This window comes from Schistocerca nitens, chromosome 6 (assembly GCF_023898315.1).
Source record: "Schistocerca nitens isolate TAMUIC-IGC-003100 chromosome 6, iqSchNite1.1, whole genome shotgun sequence".
In the NCBI taxonomy this organism is placed as follows: Eukaryota; Metazoa; Arthropoda; class Insecta; order Orthoptera; family Acrididae; genus Schistocerca; species Schistocerca nitens.
Genome location: NC_064619.1, coordinates 601,645,124 through 601,665,607, shown reverse-complemented (window position 1 = coordinate 601,665,607; position 20,484 = coordinate 601,645,124). Strand labels below are relative to the sequence as shown.

The 20,484-nt window shown below is 38.2% G+C and overlaps 1 protein-coding gene across 2 annotated transcripts in view; it reads left to right on the top strand.

The window, feature by feature from the left end:
- The first annotated feature begins 13,185 nt into the window (after positions 1-13,185).
- Positions 13,186-20,484, top strand: part of LOC126262614 (putative phosphatidate phosphatase) — a 132,869-nt gene continuing 125,570 nt past the window's right edge. For both annotated transcript variants that reach the window (XM_049959369.1, XM_049959371.1), the window contains exons 1-2: positions 13,186-13,365; positions 18,125-18,276. In XM_049959369.1, the coding sequence (XP_049815326.1) occupies positions 13,302-13,365; positions 18,125-18,276 (216 nt within the window). In that variant the 5' untranslated portion in view covers positions 13,186-13,301. The remainder of the gene's footprint in view (positions 13,366-18,124; positions 18,277-20,484) is intronic.

The following is a 20,484-nucleotide window of genomic DNA, read 5'->3' as shown; positions in this document are numbered from 1 at the left end:
CTAATTCAACCATGAAAGCTTTTGTCCGGGTTTTATGCTAATATTTTTTGTCAGTAATTGTTTAGAAAGATCCAAGCCTACACTTCTCAACGATTTTTTTATGGGCTTTTTGTGTTTTTTAGTGGGTCTACACATGTTGTTTGATACTTTTCAATAACATTTAAAAAGTAGTAGCTGTGGTGTGAACATATATTCTTAAATTCACACAGATTAATTCCAGATCGTAAGTGGATCAAATCTTTTTCTTCCTCACTCAATTCTGATACCGGTTGTAACTTTTTTGAAGGTGTGTAGGTTGTTTGGAAACAGTCAGATTTTTTAAATAACCCTACACTACAGGTTTGAATATCTGACATACTGATTTCACTTTTGGTCTGATTACTGTTCTGGTTACTTTTATAGGATATTGGAAAAGAATCTCTGTAAACTAAGTAACAGTACTTACTGAGAGTTCGAATAAACTTAATAAAATACTATCCAAGCACTATTTAACACTGTAATAATTTTTTACTTCAAAACACAGGAGTAACAAAACAAAATCCAAGTGTACATTGCTACTCCAAGAAGACAAAAACTTATTTTCGGTGTCTAAGTCACTTGGTATTTTTTGTTTTTAAAATATAATTAATATTATTTTAAAAATTAGATACCTATTAAACAGGTTAAAAAGCCAACATAATTTTTCTTTTATCTAATAGCCTATACAATCAAGAGTATTTTAAAACAAATTTGAGCTTTCTATCAGGTCTGAGACTCTAGATATTGCAGTTTTTGTAAAACTAAACATCCGTTAGCTAAAAAAAAATAAAAAACTTGTAAATTTTTTTTCATTTGGAAGATTTTAATATATCTTTATGGTAATTATTTTAACATTTAGATATAATACACAAACTTATTCCGAAATTTCATACTGGTATCTTGAGTATTCTTTAATATACAATTTTTTTTAGTTGTGAGGACACGTTAAGTTACAATTTCCGACTGCTGAAACAACGCCAAATCTAAAAACTTTAAAAATTTATATAAAAAAAAACTATAAGAGATAGAGCAAAAAAATTTTACAAGTGCTTTCAGGATGATAAAAGAAGTAATTGTAACAAGTTTCATCAAAATCTGACATGGTTGATGTCAAGGCCTGGGTGACTTGACATGGAATGACCCATCTCAAACTTTGGAGCAGTACTCATGAATGTGTCACATAAGTGTTCGATACAGGTGGTCTAAGTGATCTTCCCCTCATTTCCAGTCTCAAAACATATTCATCTTGCCAGAGGAAGGAAGTAATGACCCTGAAAGCTAGAAATGCTTTTTTTATTCAAGTGCTGTTTCTCTCATACTTTGTACAAAGCATTTCAGAATTTTACAATGAGTACTGGCAGCCCTACATATAATGGTAACATTAAAACCCTGTTGATTTGAATCTTAGTGTTAACTATCATATGCATCCTTGAGTAAGAACATTACGTTTAATTATAATTATAGAAGGAGAGGCTAATAAAATAATTTTTTTACTTTGTATTTTATTAATATCTTAAGATTTTCAGTTTGCTGCCTGATGTCTTGCAGCAACCTCTTAAAGACTTTCAATCAGAATGTGAAATTCCATTTCCTTCCAGTATTTTGCAAGTTCATTTCACTGAACAGAGTAAAATTACCCCTATTATGGACAACAAATATTATTAGGGAGTAAATATGTTGACATGTAAGCGAAAGACTCCGAAGGCCCTGAAGAGACTTCTGTAAGAAGCTGCACTATCGATTTTACACAATAATTTTACTCACATGGATCAAAAGTTCTGTTAACTTGCCATATCAGATTTGAATAATATCGCAAGCTTTTCATAACAGCCTCCATCACCAGTAATGGTACTGGTATGTAATGGTATGATGTACTGTAGCAGCACATTAAAAGTGTTTCAATTGAATTGATTCTGCATTTTCTCTCTTCCCCATGTCCTTGACATTAATGCTACCAAGTTATGTTCTTGTACGGTAATTAGTTTCCATGTTACTTTATTTATTTATTGTGTCAGAAGCAAACTAAAAAAAAAACAATATTAGATACATTACTACATACATACATACATTATGGTTTATAAATTAAACTAGTCAAGAATGAAATAAATGATTAGACACAGATTGTGCTGTCAAACATAAGGTAATTTTAATCTATACAGTGGATGCCCAAAAATTTGCAATGTCCAGTGCCCTGAGGAATCATGACGTCACATCATGACAAGACGTCGTCTCTCACGCTAGCCAATATCGCTGGTAGTTTTCGAAACGCGGATATTCTTTGAACATGACATGCTAATGCATTGTGGGTGGGTGTGTATATGGCGGGTTTTGTGATTTTTGTGCGTTAAAGCTTTTCAATCACGGAAAGAAATTGATAATACTTGCTGCAAAAGCAGATGTTTCCAGAGGAGAAAGGATAGTTTATATTCCAGATAATGGACGGTAAGTAACTTCCGTTAGTAATCTTATAATGCTCAAGAAAAGTAAAGTGTATGGTAAATCTACAGAAATTTCATTCTTTGTGCCTATAGTATTCTGATGCATTATGTTACCCAGTAAAGATTCTTTCAATGCATCTATGTGGATTATTTGTGGTAATGGCGTATTCTCATAACAAACGGCTTCGGTATTTAAGTTGCAATCATCGTAACTTTTTCCTGATCAAAAGGTGTGTAGTAACTGTATTCTAACGTCAGTAACCTGCACATTTGAAAACTTTTGAATGTTCAAAATTACATCATTCATCATAGTCAGTATTTTTTTACAGTAAAATAGGTATGAATTGCAATGACTGAATCCAGATTTGTGAGTGATGTAATCTGTTTTTGTAATGGATGTTTCAGTTTCTGAAGTGAAAATCCAAAGAAGAGAAGACAGCGAGAAGTAGCTTTTTGTCTGTTTCATGGTTTATAGGCCTACTGGGGAAACTCGCCATGTAAAGAAACGAGTAACGCATCAAGCTTGGTACCTCTATGGTGATGTGGAATTCCGAGCGTTGTTAATAAAAAAATTAATTCAGTGTGTGTGTGTTTCTTTTGATTCCTTTATCATGTTGCTTATAGTAGACCAAATTTAATTAAAATACCCAGGTGATAATTTCAACATAAATTGGACTATGTGCATAGCTGTTTCTAATGGCTTTGCTGCTTGTCAGAGGCAAAGTATGAATATTTACCATCCTCTGGCATGTGCGTTCACTAGTCATTTATGGCAAAAGAAATCACTGACTGAAAGCATAATTTGCTTGGTAGACATAATTGGAAATGACCTTTTTAGTTATAATTTTACGTTTTTAGATTATAGTACTCCCTGAGAGATTATCTTCTGCATTTCTTGACCCTGACATGACTAGTAATGGATGTTTCACCACCAGTTTTGGCATACAGCATTAAGTGTCCTGCTCTGCTGTGAGCAGCATGGTAGTCAATGTGTTAAGCTGGCATTTAGGAACTTTGAATGTGAAGTATATGCATCTGTACAGTTGTGGCTAAAAGAACAGCTAGAATGCTAATTACTGTTTCAGGAATTATCCTTTACACAGTTAAATATGTATCTAAAAATGAATTCATGAATAACTTTGTAGTCATTTAATCGTTTGGTTTTGTAAGACATTTAAATAAAAATACTGCAGACCCAAAAATAGTCTGGAAATGGCAAGGAATATCAAATATAAGTAAATATTTTTCCTCGGTAAGATAAAAGTGTAAAATTGCTGATACCTGGTTGTTACCATATCACTGCTGGCCCCAGCAGAGCAGTTTGCTGTGACCACCGGCACATTCATGCCAGCCAACGGGTTAATACACAAAACAGGGCAGTGCAAGACTTGGTCCGTAATTCTCATTGGTTGAAGCAACTAAAATCAAATTTCTGAGGTGTGCTGGAACTGTGTTATTGGTATATTCCCCAGCATGATTTAAAATTTTTGCATTGAAATGGCACTGACAGTGCGTAATATATTTTGCAACTGAGAATAGATACTAAAAAACTTATGTGGGAATTTATTTCAAGAAACCCTTTCATACCAAACCTGATAATTATATTAACACACAAGTAAACCACCTGAATGGCACACTGGGTTATACAAGCATTAGCTGTAGGTGTACAATAGGTAATTTACACAGAAAACTTTTCATACAAATTTTATTGTAAAGCACACTAAAGTTAAGGGAAAGGTGCAAGCCTAGATGAGATAAACTTGGACACGCAAGAACTGGTTTTGCTCAGATATATGGAAAATTAACTGTAGTATTATATGACATACAACACATCTGAGGTGCAAATTTGTGGACAGGAGAGATTGCATTTAACCTGTTGTCTATGGTGCACATTTTGTTACCGTGCTGGGATGATGTCATCCAGATTTCAAAATTAGTGGTCTAGTAATGAAACTCTCATCAGTTTTAATATTTAAAAATAAACATGCCTGAAAAAGGAAGCTGAATTAGGACTTTCAATTAAATTGCAAAAATGTTCTTGTTTTGCACATTCACTGTGGATGACACTTAAAACCATGGTGTTAGTAGCTCTTATTGACCTTTGTGTCAGCCACAGTGAACATGTTGAAGGTTTTAAAGTAACAAAGTAGTTGTTGAAATTGAGATATTAATGGATGACAGCAGGAAACAGCAATGAAATAATGTGAATTACTTAAACCAGGAATTAAACAAGTCTACATAGCTTTGAACACAGCCAAAAAATGATTGGTTCAAATGGCTCTGAGCACTATGGGATTTAACTTCTGAGGTCATCAGTCCCCTAGAACTTAGAACTACGTAAACCTAACTAACCTAAGGACATCACACACATCCAAGCCCAAGGCGGGATTCGAACCTGCGACCGTAGTGGTCGTGCGGTTCCAGACTGTAGCGCCTAGAACCGCTCGGCCACCGCAGCCGGCGAACACAGTCATTTAACACTTCTTATTCACTGCATATCTGTGTGCTATAACTAATGCAGCAACCTTTTATTTTCTCATCTTTGATCTGGAACACGTGTCACATCTTACTTGTTTTCCTAGAGCAACTCTAGGTTTACAAGATCCACATTTCAGAATTATGGTAATTGCTAGTCCTACCTCATGCTGAAAGTGTGGGTTGATAGCTGTCTCTTCAGATATGATCTCATCAACTGCCATTTCAGAAACTTGAAGCAAAAATGTGATTATTCAATTTTCTGTCAGTGATGAATATATCACTAATGTATAGGTATATTCATGATGGTATAGAACAGTGCAGGGCCATCTTCTGCTGGGTAGACTAAACTGTGCACTTCACATTCAGTGCATCAATTTCTTCATAGGTAGTATCATAGTACACTACCATCTCAGACTTGATTGTTTCAATGCTCAATGAAACAGCATTATGCCTTGAAGACACTAAACTAACAGCCTTCTTAAGTTTTTGAATGAAGGATATAAGAAGTAATATATCCAAAAACAATTAAGTTTTACATTTTGCTGTCAGGAACTCTTTTGGAATCTTTCCTTTTATTATTATTTTGTACATGTGTGGTCTTTTTGTTTCCTCTTCCCAGTTTGACAAGCACATCTGATTTGCTTAATGGGGATATTTATGGTTACAAAAAATAAATAAATAAATATGTGGATACAATGCAACCTGCAAACCAAGATCATCCACCAAAACTTTACGAGCCTAGGAAATAAGCACAATGATTTGGACATACTAGCATGTTTTAATAAACCAGATGTTTCAGTTATTACTGAGCATTGGTATACCAAAAAAGAATCTTATTATGCACCCATTAACAAAGAATTTCTGCTCATCTTTCAGTAGGGATATCAAACCTTGTGGTAATGTTGCAAAAAGTGGCAATAATTGGTGCTCAAAGATGTAATTCCTACGTGTTGAAGGTGTTACTCAACTTTCTGCGATAAGCTGTAGATGGGAAAGGAAACATAATTTTAGATATAGACAGACCTCCATCTGAAATTACAGATTTGTTTTAGCTAATCTCTATCAGTTGCTTGTAGAGAGAGATAGTAAATACTAAGGGAAAACAGCTGGTAATTATGCTGATAATTGTTCACAGTTTAATAAAACCTTATCTAACACAAATCAGTTTTCACTCATAAGGATGGCGAGTGGCACACACAGATCTAACATTACTGATAGGTAATACAGGGTACCCAGGACTTTGTACTGGGATACTTTCTTTTGTTGATTTGTGTAAATGACAAAATACAGCTCCTCAAATTCAAGGATAGTTCTGTATGCTGATGCTACACCCATTGCATGCAAGTGTAAAGATCGTGAGCAACTACAAAAACTATGAAACTGTATTACAAATGAAATAACTCAGTATTTCTATGAAAGTCATCTCATTGTCAGCACAAGATAGCAGCAGTAACGGATTTTCACCCCACAAGACAGATTTTTAAATTCAGTTGTGCACTGGAACTGATATTGTCACCAAAGAAAACTACTGCTTGGTTACAGTTAAACTTTCTATATTTAACATGGTATAACATGGAAATAAACGGTCCTTATCAGAGCCAACTTTAACTATCATATCTATAAATATTGAAGGCATATCATCAGCCAAAGAACATCTGTTATCCAACCTATGCCGTGACAAAAAATGCAACGTCCTGTGTATACAAGAGATGCATAGAGATGAGCGACAGAGACGACCAAAAATACCGGGCATGAAACTAGCTGCAGAAACACCGCACTCTCAGTATGGAAGTGCTATATTTGTAAGACCAGGGCTTCAGATAATCAGTGCTCACTGTACCGTAGAAAATAACATCAAAGTCATTTCAGTGGAGCTGAGTAACTGCGTGGCTACCTCTGTGTATAAGCCCCCTTTGGCTGCATTTTCCTTCACACCACCCAGGAACTTCCATAACAGCAAGACGTCTGTAGTAATCGGTGACTTTAACAGCCATAGTCATTTGTGGGGATACTCTGAAGATGACGAAAATGGGGAGGCAGTCCTCTCCTGGGCTGAATCCTGCCAGTTGTCTCTTATACATGACAGCAAGCTATCCCCCTTCCTTCAACAGTGGCAGGTGGCAACGTGGATTTAACCCTGACCTCCTCTTTGTGAGTGAAGACATCACACAGCTTTGTCCAAATCAGTGTGCTCGTCCATACCAAAGACGCAACACAGGCCACTACTGTGTCAAGTTCTTCCAGCAATAAGGCCACAGGAGGTGAATTTCAAACGGAGATACAATTTCAAGAAAGCTGATTGGAAAAAATTTGCTAAGATGCTGGACAAGGAGATTAAGTCTGTGCGACCTATTCCTGAAGAGTATGACAGCTTTGTTCAAACTGTCAAACATTGCTCCCGGGCATCAATTCCAAGAGGGTGTAGGACAATGTATCTGCAGGGTGTGACACCTGAAACAGCTGCTCTGCTGTACGGATACTATCGACTATATGAAGAAAACCCTTATAGCGAGGAGACTTATCTGGCTGCGCAAAATACTCTCTCCTCAATCTCTGAGGCGAAGAGAGAATAGTGGATTAAACTGATGACAGAATGTGAGACGAGTAGAAGTAGTCAAAAGGCCTGGAGATTGTTATGACACCTTAACAATGATCCCTCCCAACCCAATACGCATACAAATGTGAAGGCAGACCAGGTCGCATACCAGCTTTTGAAAAATGGTAAACCTGATCATACCAGTAAAATCGGGAGACGAACCCTGGAAAGGGAGCTCGAACAAGAGGGAAACACTCTGTCTCTACCATTCAGTTTGAATGAGCTCGACTCAGCTCTAAATAAGTGCAAAGTCGGAAAAGCAGCAGGGGTAGATGACATAAGAAGTGAACAGATCAAGAACTTTGGTCCAGGCGCAAAGTGCTGGCTACTCGAGCTAATGAATAATTGTATCAAGAGCGGCAAGATACCAAAATCTTGGCGGAAAGCAAAAACTTTAGCTATACATAATCCAGGGAAAGACCGGGATGACCCCAAAAGCTATAGGCCAATCTCCCTCCTATGCCACCTGTATAAGGTATTGGAAAGGTTGATCCTCCAAAGAATTACAGATATGATAGAACCATTACTGATCCCTCAACAGGCAGGATTCAGACAAGGGAAGAGCTGTACAGCACATGTGTTGAATTTGACACAGCATATAGAGGACGGCTTCCAAAGGTGGCAGATAACAGGAGCGGTGTTTATAGATCTTTCAGCCGCCTACGACACTGTCAACCACAGACTCTTGTTGTTGAAGTTATACAACCTCACCAAGGACTATAAACTAACCTGTCTATTTACAAATCTTCTGCAGAACCGAAGATATTTTGTGGAATATCAAGGACAAAGAAGGAGATGGAGGCAGCAGAAAAATGGGTTGCCACAGGGAAGTGTACTGGCACCCACCCTCTTCAATATATACACTAATGACCAGCCGTTACCAGAAGGAACACAAAGCTTCATATATGCAGATGACCGAGCAATCACAGCACAAGATCACAGCTTTGAGACGGTGGAGCGGAAGCTAACTGATGCTCTGAAAGAATTAACTGCCTATTACAGGGACAATCAATTGAAACCAAATCCTTCTAAGATCCAGACCTGTGCTTTCCACCTCCGAAACAGACAGGCTAGTAGAACCTTGCAGATAGATTGGGAAGGAACCTCTTTAGAACACTGCAAGACTCCAAAATACCTCGGAGTCACTCTGGACCGTGCTCTTACATATAAGGAACACTGCTTAAAAACAAAGCAAAAAGTGGCCGCCAGGAACAATGTGGTTAGGAAGCTGACTGGAACAACATAGGGAGCACAGCCAGACACAGTGCGCACATCCGCATTAGCCCTCTGCTACTCTGCAGCTGAGTACGCTTGTCCAGTATGGTGCAGATCTACACATACAAAGAAAGTTGATGTTGCTCTGAATGAGACATGTCGTATCACTACGGGTTGTCTATGAGCCACACCTGTGGAAAAACTGCACTGCTTATCCGGCATAGCCCCCCCCCCCCCCAGACATCCGAAGAGATACAGCAGCACGGAGTGAAATGAAGAAGGCATTAACATCCGAAGCCCACCCACTACATGGCCACCAACTGGCACAGCAAAGACTTGTGTCTAGAAAGAGCTTCCTTCACAGTACAGAACCACTCGCTGACACTCCACATCAACACCGGGAGAAGAGATGGCACGTCAGATGCCAGCATCTGGAGGAGTGGCTGATCCCGCAAAAAGTAGTTCCCCCAGGCCACACAGAGAAATGGTCCACTTGGAAATCACTCAACCGCCTGCGTTCTTCTGTCACAAGATCCAAGAGTAATCTGGAGGGGTGGGGCTTCCAGGTGGACTCTCTCTAGCGTGACTGCGGAGCTGCCGTGCAGACATCAACACATCTACTACAACGCACATTACCTCCAACTGTGTGCACGCTACACAAAGTGCACTGGACGTTGCAAATTTTTGGGCATCCACTGTATAGATTAAAATTACCTTATGTTTGACAACACAATCTGTGTCTAATATCATTTATTTCATTCTTGACTAGTTTAATTTATAAACCATAATGTATGTATGTATGTAGTAATGTATCTAATATTGTTTTTTTTTTTTTTTTTTAGTTTGCTTCTGACACGATAAATAAATAAAATATCATGGAAACTAATTACCGTACAAGAACATAACTTGGTAGCATTAATGTCAAGGACATGGGGAAGAGAGATAATGCAGAATCAGTTCAATTGAAACACTTTTAATGTGCTGCTACAGTACACCATACCATTACATACCAGTACCATTACTGGTGACGGTGATGGAGGCTGTTATGAAAAGCTTGCGATATTATTCAAATCTGATATGGCAATTTAACAGAACTTTTGATCCATGTGAGTAAAATTATTGTGTAAAATCGATAGTGCAGCTTCTTACAGAAGTCTCTTCAGGGCCTTCGGAGTCTTTCGCTTACATGTCAACATATTTACTCCCTAATAGTATTTGTTGTTCATAATAGGGGTAATTTTACTCTGTTCAGTGAAATGAACTTGCAAAATACTGGAAGGAAATGGAATTTCATCTACATCTACATCTACATTCATACTCCGCAAGCCACCCAACAGTGTGTGGCGGAGGGCACTTTACGTGCCACTGTCATTACCTCCCTTTCCTGTTCCAGTCGCGTATGGTTTGCGGGAAGAACGACTGTCTGAAAGCCTCCGTGCACGCTCTAATCTCTCTAATTTTACATTCGTGATCTCCTCGGGAGGTATAAGTAGGGGGAAGCAATATACTCGATACCTCATCCAGAAACGCACCCTCTCGAAACCTGGCGAGCAAGCTACACCGTGATGCAGAGCGCCTCTCTTCCAGAGTCTCCCACTTGAGTTTGCTAAACATCTCCGTAACGCTATCACGGTTACCAAATAACTCCGTGACGAAACGCACCGCTCTTCTTTGGATCTTCTCTATCTCCTCCGTCAACCCAATCTGGTATGGATCCCACACTGATGAGCAATACTCAAGTATAGGTCGAACGAGTGTTTTGTAAGCCACCTCCTTTGTTGATGGACTACATTTTCTAAGCACTCTCCCAATGAATCTCAACCTGGCACCCGCCTTACCAACAATTAATTTTATATGATCATTCCACTTCAAATCGTTCCACACGCAAACTCCCAGATATTTTACAGAAGTAACTGCTACGCATCCTTTACCATATTTGATTCGTTTTTCCGCATTTGCTACTGCTGGTATGGGTTCAAAGACAATTTCGTGCTGCAAACGTCTCAGTGGTAGTTAGCCTACATTAGTAAGCAGCAGTTAATGCGTTAAAAACATTTAGACACATTGTCCGCAATGCGTAATATGTGTTATGCTTTAAATCACTCTGCCTTTCGACCAATAATTTGTAATGAGTTGGTTTCAATCAATCACGTACGGCTCTAATATGTAACCTTGACTATGCTGCGGATTTATCATGTCACCAGAATACAGATTATTCGCATTTAAACCTTCTTTCTACATTTTATTCTGTTAACGGAAGCTTCATTCAAACAATCTGGGTTGATTTGACATTCCAAAACAACAGCTGAAGGCAAGTCCGTATAAACCATGGAGGTAAAAATAAACACTGTAGCCAACGTGTGACGTCACTTAAGACAACAAAGTTGTTTACAGGTCTAGTCACCAGGCAGCGCTGTCACGCTTTCAGCCTTATTGATGACGTCATGAAGCGATTCCTCGGGGCCCGCGAGACGCACGTATGACAACGTTTTGTCTGCAAATTTCATAGGTCACGGCGAGATTTTAGATTTTCTGCTTGGGAAACTGCAGCGATAAGGCTGGCAATAAAATTTAGTTAGCTAGTAAATGGCGACTTATATACCAGTTTGAACTATTTGTTCCTCATTTCAAAACAAAAACTTCAGCGATTTGTTCCTGAAACTGAGAAATACTGAAGGGACGTTCTTCCTCGTTATGTGAAGGGTACACAACATTAATCATGAAAGATGGTATGTAGATTAATATACTCACACTGGACAAATGTGGGAATTTCATAGACGCGAGAATCAACTAGAACACAGGCTGTATTTTTCAGTTTTGTATTTCTTGCATGATCAATGTACTTCATTTTAATTTTTAGTTGTTTTTTGAGGAGCTAAACATATCGCATAACTTTTTTGTTCAAGTGTCAGGCTCCGCAGTTTTTGTGCTTTTAAGTCGCTATAGCATTAATATTGGTCCACAGTTTTCTTATAGGCCTACACTTCTCATAAATTTTTGGTTTTTTCTTCTCAGTTTTTCTACTTCCAGACTTATGGTATCTTATTCTTTACAAAAAATATGTTCGGAGACATTTTATAAAATACTTGACGATCAGGGCAACATATCTCAAATTTTTATTCAAATACTTTTCAGAAGGGCTCTTCCCCATCCTTGTCTGTAATCATGTATAAACTTAAGCGTGTTTCCTTTGGTGCCAGCATAATTTGTTCCACAGCATAACTGTACCATCTGACGATGAGTCGCTAGGCGACGAGAAACTGGTAACCGTAAAATAAAAATTCTGTGATTTTATGTCTGTGATTAGGTATGGTATAATTTTCTGAGTAGGTTCATATAGTGTATCTCGAATACTGAAACCTCAGAAGAAACTTATTAGATGCACAGCAAAAAAGATTCTCGTCGCCCATTATTTCGGAAACTGCAAATCTCAGCTGTTCCCTCCATATACATTTACGAAATTGTATTCTTCGCACACAACAGACAAAAAATATTTGAAGCGAATCATTTTAACCACGCATACAATAAGAGGATAAAAAGAATTTTATGCTATCTACATACCAATTGAAATGATACGCACGGATTCCACAGTATCTGAGGATGACAGTATATAAACAATTACGGGCAAACACATATTTAATAAGAAGCCAGTGTTTCTAAAAAGAAGGCTACTCTATGGGAGGAATTCTACTATTCGGTACGGTAGAATTCATAAAGCATGAAATGACAATTTCAACAAAGGGAGCTGTTATTAATCTCAGCTGTTCGGTGTTTATGGCGAAATTTTATCACAGTTTTGGCGTTTCTTCGGTACCTGAATCAAATGATTTAGATTATATATGTTATGAGACCAATAAACCACAATTCACATATCCTCACGAAAAATGACTGGTTGCGTTCATTTCTGAAATCCGTCACATTTCCGAGAGTTGTGACGTACACCTTTAATTCAAGGTACTGGGATCAGTTGTGTTGCTGAAATCTGTAAACCAACTTTCGATTCTGTAGTTTCATGAATTCAGAAGCGTCCGCGGTACCTTCAAAGTAGTCTGGAGCAGCTGCTCTCATGGCAGTGTGGGCATGGAGGTTTCTGTGAGGGGCGATGATGAAGTTTAGGAAAGCCAGACTCCAAAACAATCCTCGGAAAATCGGACGAATGTATTAAATTTGAGCCCTCTAGAAACCGAACCAACAAATAAATCTGAGTCCTCAGGAAACCGAAACAGCGGTAAAAGCAAGTAGTGATTGGAATGTTTCTTCTGTATCATACACATTTCAAATTTATCGAAGTGTGCAAAAAATAATATTCGTAACAGCAGCGAGGCGAGGGAGCCTCATAGTGCACATTTTAAGAAGTCAATCTTGTATTGTTGAAGAGTTTCAGTGTTTTATCGCTTGCCTTATGTTGGCTAGCCTGCAGGCGCAGTAAAATAAAGTGAATGCAAAGGAACAACTGCCTCGTTTGTTGATAATTGTGGACTATATAAATGTTAAGTGATGAAGTTACACCATAACGCTGACTGAATCCAGTTAAGAACTAGATTGCGCCGACAGAAATGGATAGAGATACGAAATATTTATTACGAAGGATTGTAATTGACGTTCTGTGCTTATTTACAGGTGTGTGGGTGAGAGTGAAAGAAAAGTAAAAATAACTGGTGGGCGTTGACAGTGAAAGGTGCCGTTATAATACATACATGTAATTGAGTTGAGGGCGCGTTTGGGTACTAAAACTGTGGAAAAACGGCCATCTGATATTGCTTATATTGCTCTTCATTCCCCAATTAACTATCGGTTTTTGTAGCAATCATTTGCACTTGCCCTACTTAAAAGTCCGTAAGTAGGTGTGACATTTTTTGAGTGACGCGCACCCAGGGTTGTCTCATACGTTATTTTAGCCGAGAACGTTACATGTGTGTGTGACAGATCCTATTCTGCCATTGCACAGATTTTTTTTATTATTATTTGTAACCGTGTTGCTCAAATCAACCCTTAATTAATACAATATGGGAGGCAACATGTCGTGTTTGATGACTGGGAAACGAATGTTGCATTGGAAGACAAAAGAATTATTTTTACGTTACTGAGAAATAATGCAAAATAAAGATTTTTAGAAGACTCATGTCCAGTTATGCTTGTTCTTCTGCCCCCCCTCTTACTTTTTCTTATTTTCTTTGATGTAATTCATCTGACATTTTTTGCTGCTGTTATTGTTTTGCCAACTTTCATGTGTGCTTTTATGCTGTCTTGATATTTGTGCCAATTATAGTGGAATTAGGTGATTGCATAGGAATTGTACGATATCAAAATATTTTATGTCCAATGTTAAAGTTACTGCCAGCAACATTTTCCTGTAAAGATTTGAGGGAGAAAGTGATTGGCTGCGATGTTACTGATTTTAGGTAGCCTGTTTACACGCAGAACAAGATATAATGGGAATTCTTGTGGAAGAACAAAAAATACTTTGAAATAGTTTTCAGTGCTGAACAATATTATGTTATGGATAAAGTGTTCCTCTTGGCCAAACAACTGGATCAAATGTACATAGAGAATTTTTTTAACATTATCAGGAAATGAAAATGCAACTTTGTACTGTGGAATTGTACATAAAAATATTATTTGGAAGTAGACTATACAGTGCCACAGAGTTAAAATAAAAAACTTCCCATACATGGGGTTCCTTCGCTGAAGGTCATAAACAAGAAAGAAGAAAAACCGGTAGACTGATTACTAGCAAAAGCAATTAAGAAAATTTCAGTGTCTTAGAACCCTGAGGCAAAGGGAAGAGACAAGATGAGAAGGGGAAGTAAAAGTAGACAAGTTGTAACATTCTGAGAATTTCTACACTTTATCCTGTTTCTTTTATATATTTCAGGAAAATGCCTTCGGTTTAGTACAACTGGCACTGTGTAATTCTTGTTTTCTTTTCTCAGGCGAAATAAATTATTTCTCATGTTACTACTGTAAAACCAGGGATAAAAGGTTACCCTTAAGTAATTCATTGACAGTGATGCAAAATTATTCCAATGGATAACAGTTAAATGTGTAGTGCTATATTTTCGTGCCCATTGCAAAATCTATGGCTGACTCATCTCATTTATAGAATAGTCTCTCTATTCCATTAATTCATGAAAAGTAGAACAGATAATAATTTTTTCATGTATTACCTATAGTTTATTTGCTATGACCACATTAACGTAACTCAAAATGCTTCAATGAAGGAAGTTGTCAAGAAAAATAGTAGATAAAAATATTTCACTTGCAAACCGAAATAAAAAATTTTGAAGTGACTGAAGGTAAAAGTAAGTACAGCGTGTTGTTAGCAAAGTAATAAGGGCAGAATCATAAATAAATTTCTAAACAGAAGTAACATTCATATATTACTTACAGAAATTTTCCTGTGTTGACTATCAAAATTTAAAAATAAATGTTGACTAGTATAGGCTTGATTGAAAAAGCAGATGATAAAAACAGCAAGTCAAAAGCTTTGACAATGTTAGTTCATGTGATAGAAGTTAAATGTAATGTCAGAGAACTTAAATTCTGTAGTGCATAATAAGTGTAGCAGAAAAGTATGAGATAATGAGAAGAATAACATTGTTGAATGTAAATAAAATGTAAAGCTGATTACAGGCTAAGTAGGAAAGAAGAGCAATGTAATAATAGAACAGAAAAATAAAATTTGGAGGATTGGGGGTTTCAGGATCTGGGAGAGGGGTGGATATTCACGGCTAAAATATTGCAAAACAACAGGATGTACTCAAGAAATTTTCTGCACATACACAGTTCGTAGGAAGTGAGTATGATCATGTAATGCAGTTGAGAAAGTGTACAGTCCCTGTTGGGAGAGAGTAAGTTTGATAGGTCATAGTAGGTCTGTGACTGGATCGGAGTGGGAGATGGTGGTGTGATTGATTGTGTAAGTTCCACATTAGGGGAAAAAAGGCAGGGATTACATAGGTTGTACGGGTGCAGGATTATTGCTCTAAAATGCATATGGAGGACCATGTGAGGTCACTTTTCATTTCAGGACTCAAAAAGAGGTATTTGTCTAGGTGGAGGATGCAAGTCTGAGCTGTGAAAGATATACTTGTACGATTTTCCTCCTCAGCTTTGCATTTTTCTCTTTCTATTAATGATTTATTGTTTCTTTCTTTCTTTGTGCTTTTAGCAGCGTTCTTCCCATTCTCTTTTTCTCAAAGCAATTTTCTAGAGAGTTGTTGCTACACACATAGCTGTGCCACTTTTTAAAGTTGTATTTCTTCTTATAATCTCATTTTTATTACTATATTACAAATTCTATGTTGTTAACCAGCCATGGGTGTACAGAGTGCACCAATAATTTAGCAATATTACCACATTGAAATTTGAACAGTGATATTGAAATTTGAACAGTGATACTGAAATATATACTATAAAGCATATTAAAGTTAAGGGCTACATTACAATATACTTTACAATAATAAGAAAACTATAAAATCAATACTAGCACACAGTGTAGTTAAATAGAAGAGTTGGTGTTGTCATGGCACTGAGTTGTGATTCAAGTAGACATTGTCCTATCACAAGAGAAAAATTCTTCAGTGCTGTGCAAAGGTTGCTCTTTCAATTTTAAAAAAAGAAAAAAAAGTTCAAATTTCTCCAATGATAATGACTGAATATCTTTAGGTAGTGCATTAAATACACTGCCTGACAAAAAAATGAAGCACCCAGAAGGGAAGGAGGAAACAAAATGAAACTTCATGGGTTGAGAGGATATGTAATGTTATTGCAATGATTTCAAAACTGAGTCATATTTATAAAGAACTTAACAGTATGAGTCCACTTACCAGTACTGCATCCCCTGTACCATGGATGCATGCACCGATTCAATTGAGGAGGGTACCCTCTCCTGTGGTGAGCTGATCCACAACGGATATAGCAGTGATTACACAGTTGAGTCTTATTTACAAAGGACTTGGCAGTGTGAGCCCACTTATCAGTATTGCACCCTCACTGATGTGGATGCATGCACTGATTCAATTTAGGAGGGTGTATCCTCTCCTGAGGCAAGGTGGCCAACAACTATTGTAACTGTTCTTGATATCCTCAATACTGGCTCTGGGACAGAGGGTATGCATGAGCTAGTCCCACATCATGTACTGGGGACAGATCTGGGAATCTTTCTGGCTATGAGCATACCTCAACATCACACAGACAATTTATACAGACAAGTGCCATGTATGTATGAACATTATCCTGTTCCTTTTGACACCACAGTACCATCGCATAAGAGGTAACACGTGAGGATACAGGACATCTGTGACATATTGTTGTGCCTTCAGAATTTCCTCGATCACTACCAGGCATGACATGAAGTAATACCCGATGGCTCCATGGCACCAGGAGTAATGCGTCTGTACCTCTCCAAGGCCTTGGAAGAATGAAACCTCTCCCTAGGTCACTAGTGTACTTCTTGATGATGGTCATCTGGGTTAGTGCAGAACTGTGATTCATTGCAGAATACAACACCCTTCATTAGCAGTCCGTGCTCCCTCGTCAGGCCACCATTTCAAACACAACTATTTGTGTTGGGGTGTTAACAGCAGAGTACACATGGAATGGCAATTCTTTAGTTCTGCTGCTGCTAGTCTGTGGACACCACAATGGTGCTGGATGACAAAGAACGTTGCAGGGAGTCCATTACTTGTTCTCGGATGGCAGTAGTAGATGTGAATGGGTTACGACGTGCTTGTTGCACAGTGCGTTACCTTCTTGTGGTGGTTACATGTGGTTGGATGGAACCTTGGTAACAAGTATGCCTGTCCTCATGTTTCCATGCATCCCAACAAGGGGCCACTGTCACTTCAAATGCCCACAGATATGGATATGGCATGATTTCACTAGCTGGCCAAATAGAGACCCACAGTGAGGCCTCTTTTAAACTCTGTCAGGTGCTTATGTCATCGTCTCACATGAGTATGCAGCATCTCCATGTCCGCAGTGATCAGTCCATATATGACACTGTTTGGGCCCCTTGTATACCCTACCAGGCATGGTAACAGCATTAAACATAAAAAAACACTAATGCACTCAGGTGGCTGTTCTGCCTGTCTAATTGTTTACATATACACACCAATGGTTTGTATCTGTATGAAGTTACATCGACATCTGCTGTGTCTTGTGGGTGCTTCACTTTTTTCGTCCGGCTGTGTCATTTTAGAGCCACCATTGGAGTTTTGATAGCACAGTAACAGTTTATTTCTAAATATTCTTGTCAATTATTGCTGTGCTGGTTATTGCAGAGCCCTATGTTATCCACTGTTTAATCTTATTTTCACATTTTATAATCCCCGTGGTGATAGAACATTGGAAATATTAATGTGTTGTCTTTTTGTAGTTGGTTTCCCAATTCTTCTGTTCTACTATTTTGGAAAGCCCTTCGAGAGGGGTTTCTACTGTGACGATGAGTCTCTCAAATATCCATTTAAGCCATCAACCGTTACTAGTCCGATGCTATACTTGGTGGGAATGTTTTTGCCTATTACTTCGGTAAGTGTGCTTTGTTTTGCTTTACATTGTTTCTAGAATTATTTCCTAATTTTGTACCTTTTAATGAATTCAAAGTAGACTAGTTTTATTTTTCTCACCTTTTAAGAACAATCTGTTGTCATTGATAATAAGTGTGTTACATAACATTTCAAACTTGAGTTGTGTTGGGAAATAATTGAACTTAAGAAAAATTAGGTTTTGCCACTGTGTCATGAATATGTGTGAAGTAAATGATTTCTACATAGAAACAGCTTTCCCAACATGCCAAGAAGGCTTAACTGGAAAAAAATTTGGAAAACTTTCTTTTTAGTTCAACCATGTTCTCCCTCACTGATATTCATTTGTGGTGGGGTACAGGGTTAGAAAAATCTCATATTAGAGAAGAACTAAAAAGTAAACTCCCTAATCAGGTCCCAAAGATCATGTGATGTCGACTGGCTACTGTGTCAGCGTATGGCATGAGGCATCATGCAGATGCAGTCTGGAGGAGCATGGGGTCAGCACACCACTCTCCTGGCCATTGTCAGCTTTCCAGACTTTGGAAACACTACTTCTCGCTCAAACAGCTTCTCAGTTGCCAACAAGAGGCTGGGTGTGCCTTGTTCCAGTCCTTACACAAAGGAAAACTCCCTGACAGTAATATACTAATCACTCGGCTAAGGAGGAGGACAGATTAGAGAAAACAGGCTTACAAGTAGTGGTATGATCTAGTCAATCTTCAGTAAAATATTCATGTAATTCCGGCTTTGATTCCAGTGATTCTGAAGATAATGCCAAGAGATACCTTCATTTCTTTTGATCCAACATCTTTCCATGAGTTCCATATTGAATATTTTATAAAACTGTGAAACAGAGATTCTGACCAGGACTTGACTTCATAAAAATTGCCAGTACTGACAATATATACATATAAAAATACATACATTAGCCTTGATTTTAGAATTAATTGGTTCTTCCTTGGTGAGGAGAGAGGGACAGATTGCAGAAGGTTTTATTTTTTAATTTATTTATTTAACCCCCCACCCCCCATGAACCATGGACCTTGCTGTTGGTGGGGAAGCTTGCGTGCCTCAGCGATACAGATAGCCATACTGTAGGTGCAACCACAACGGAGGGGTATCTGTTGAGAGGCCAGACAAATGTGTGGTTCCTGAAGAGGGGCAGCAGCCTTTTCAGTAGTTGCAGGGGCACCAGTCTGGATGATTGACTGATCTGGCCTTGTAACACTAACCAAAATGGCCTTGCTGTTCTGGTACTGCGAATGGCTGTAAGCAAGGGGAAACTACAGCTGTAATTTTTCCCGAGGGCATGCAGCTTTTCTGTAGCATGGAGAGCTGCATCAAACCAGTCTCAGGACTGAAGACCACAACAACAACATATTTAAAAAAGGACAAATCTCCAGGACACCAGGATGAGAGGAACCCACGTAGATTTTTTTTTATTTTTATTCATTTATTTTTTTTAAATAAAAAGGGCAAATCTCCCAGACCCCAGGATGAGAGGAACCCTGAGGACTTACCAGCCACTATGTTTGATGAACTCTGGCACTGTGTATGCGCAGTGAGTAAAATTTCATTATTTTCTATATGTCCTGGTATTGGACTACTAATGCCCAGCAGTGTAATAACCAATGTGGGAGCAAGTGCCAAGTCTTCCGTGTGGAACAGCAACACACAGAATGAGGCAATTACAATACTGGAGTATTTGATTGCAGAATTGCAAATATTTGTAATACATATTCCAGGGCAGCTGCCAACATTCTGTAATAGGACAAGTGCTAAAACAAACATAGATCTGACTCCTTTCAGCAGTAATGTATCTTGGTGGGAGAGTTATAAACATGACTGTAGGTGATTACAACATGACAGGCTTCTAAATTTTTATTCCTTTGTATTGTTTTTCCACAAGAGTGTGGATACCATAGAAGCTATAACAGGGCAAATTGTAATCTTAAGTGGGAACATAATAACCCAGACCCCTCAGGGGCCCAGCATTCATTTGTTGGCTATGGGCTTGGCAACCCCAGGGTTCATGACCTCGGGACTGGTAAGCACCACCAACCAGTCCTCTGTCACACTAAGCTCTCAGTGTGTTATAGGGAACGGGGAACATGGCTTTACCACCTTGATTGTGGGGCTGGTAAAACCCTCTATTAAAAAAAATCCTCAATCTCAAGGTGTGCTACACACCGGTGAGATGCATGGCTGT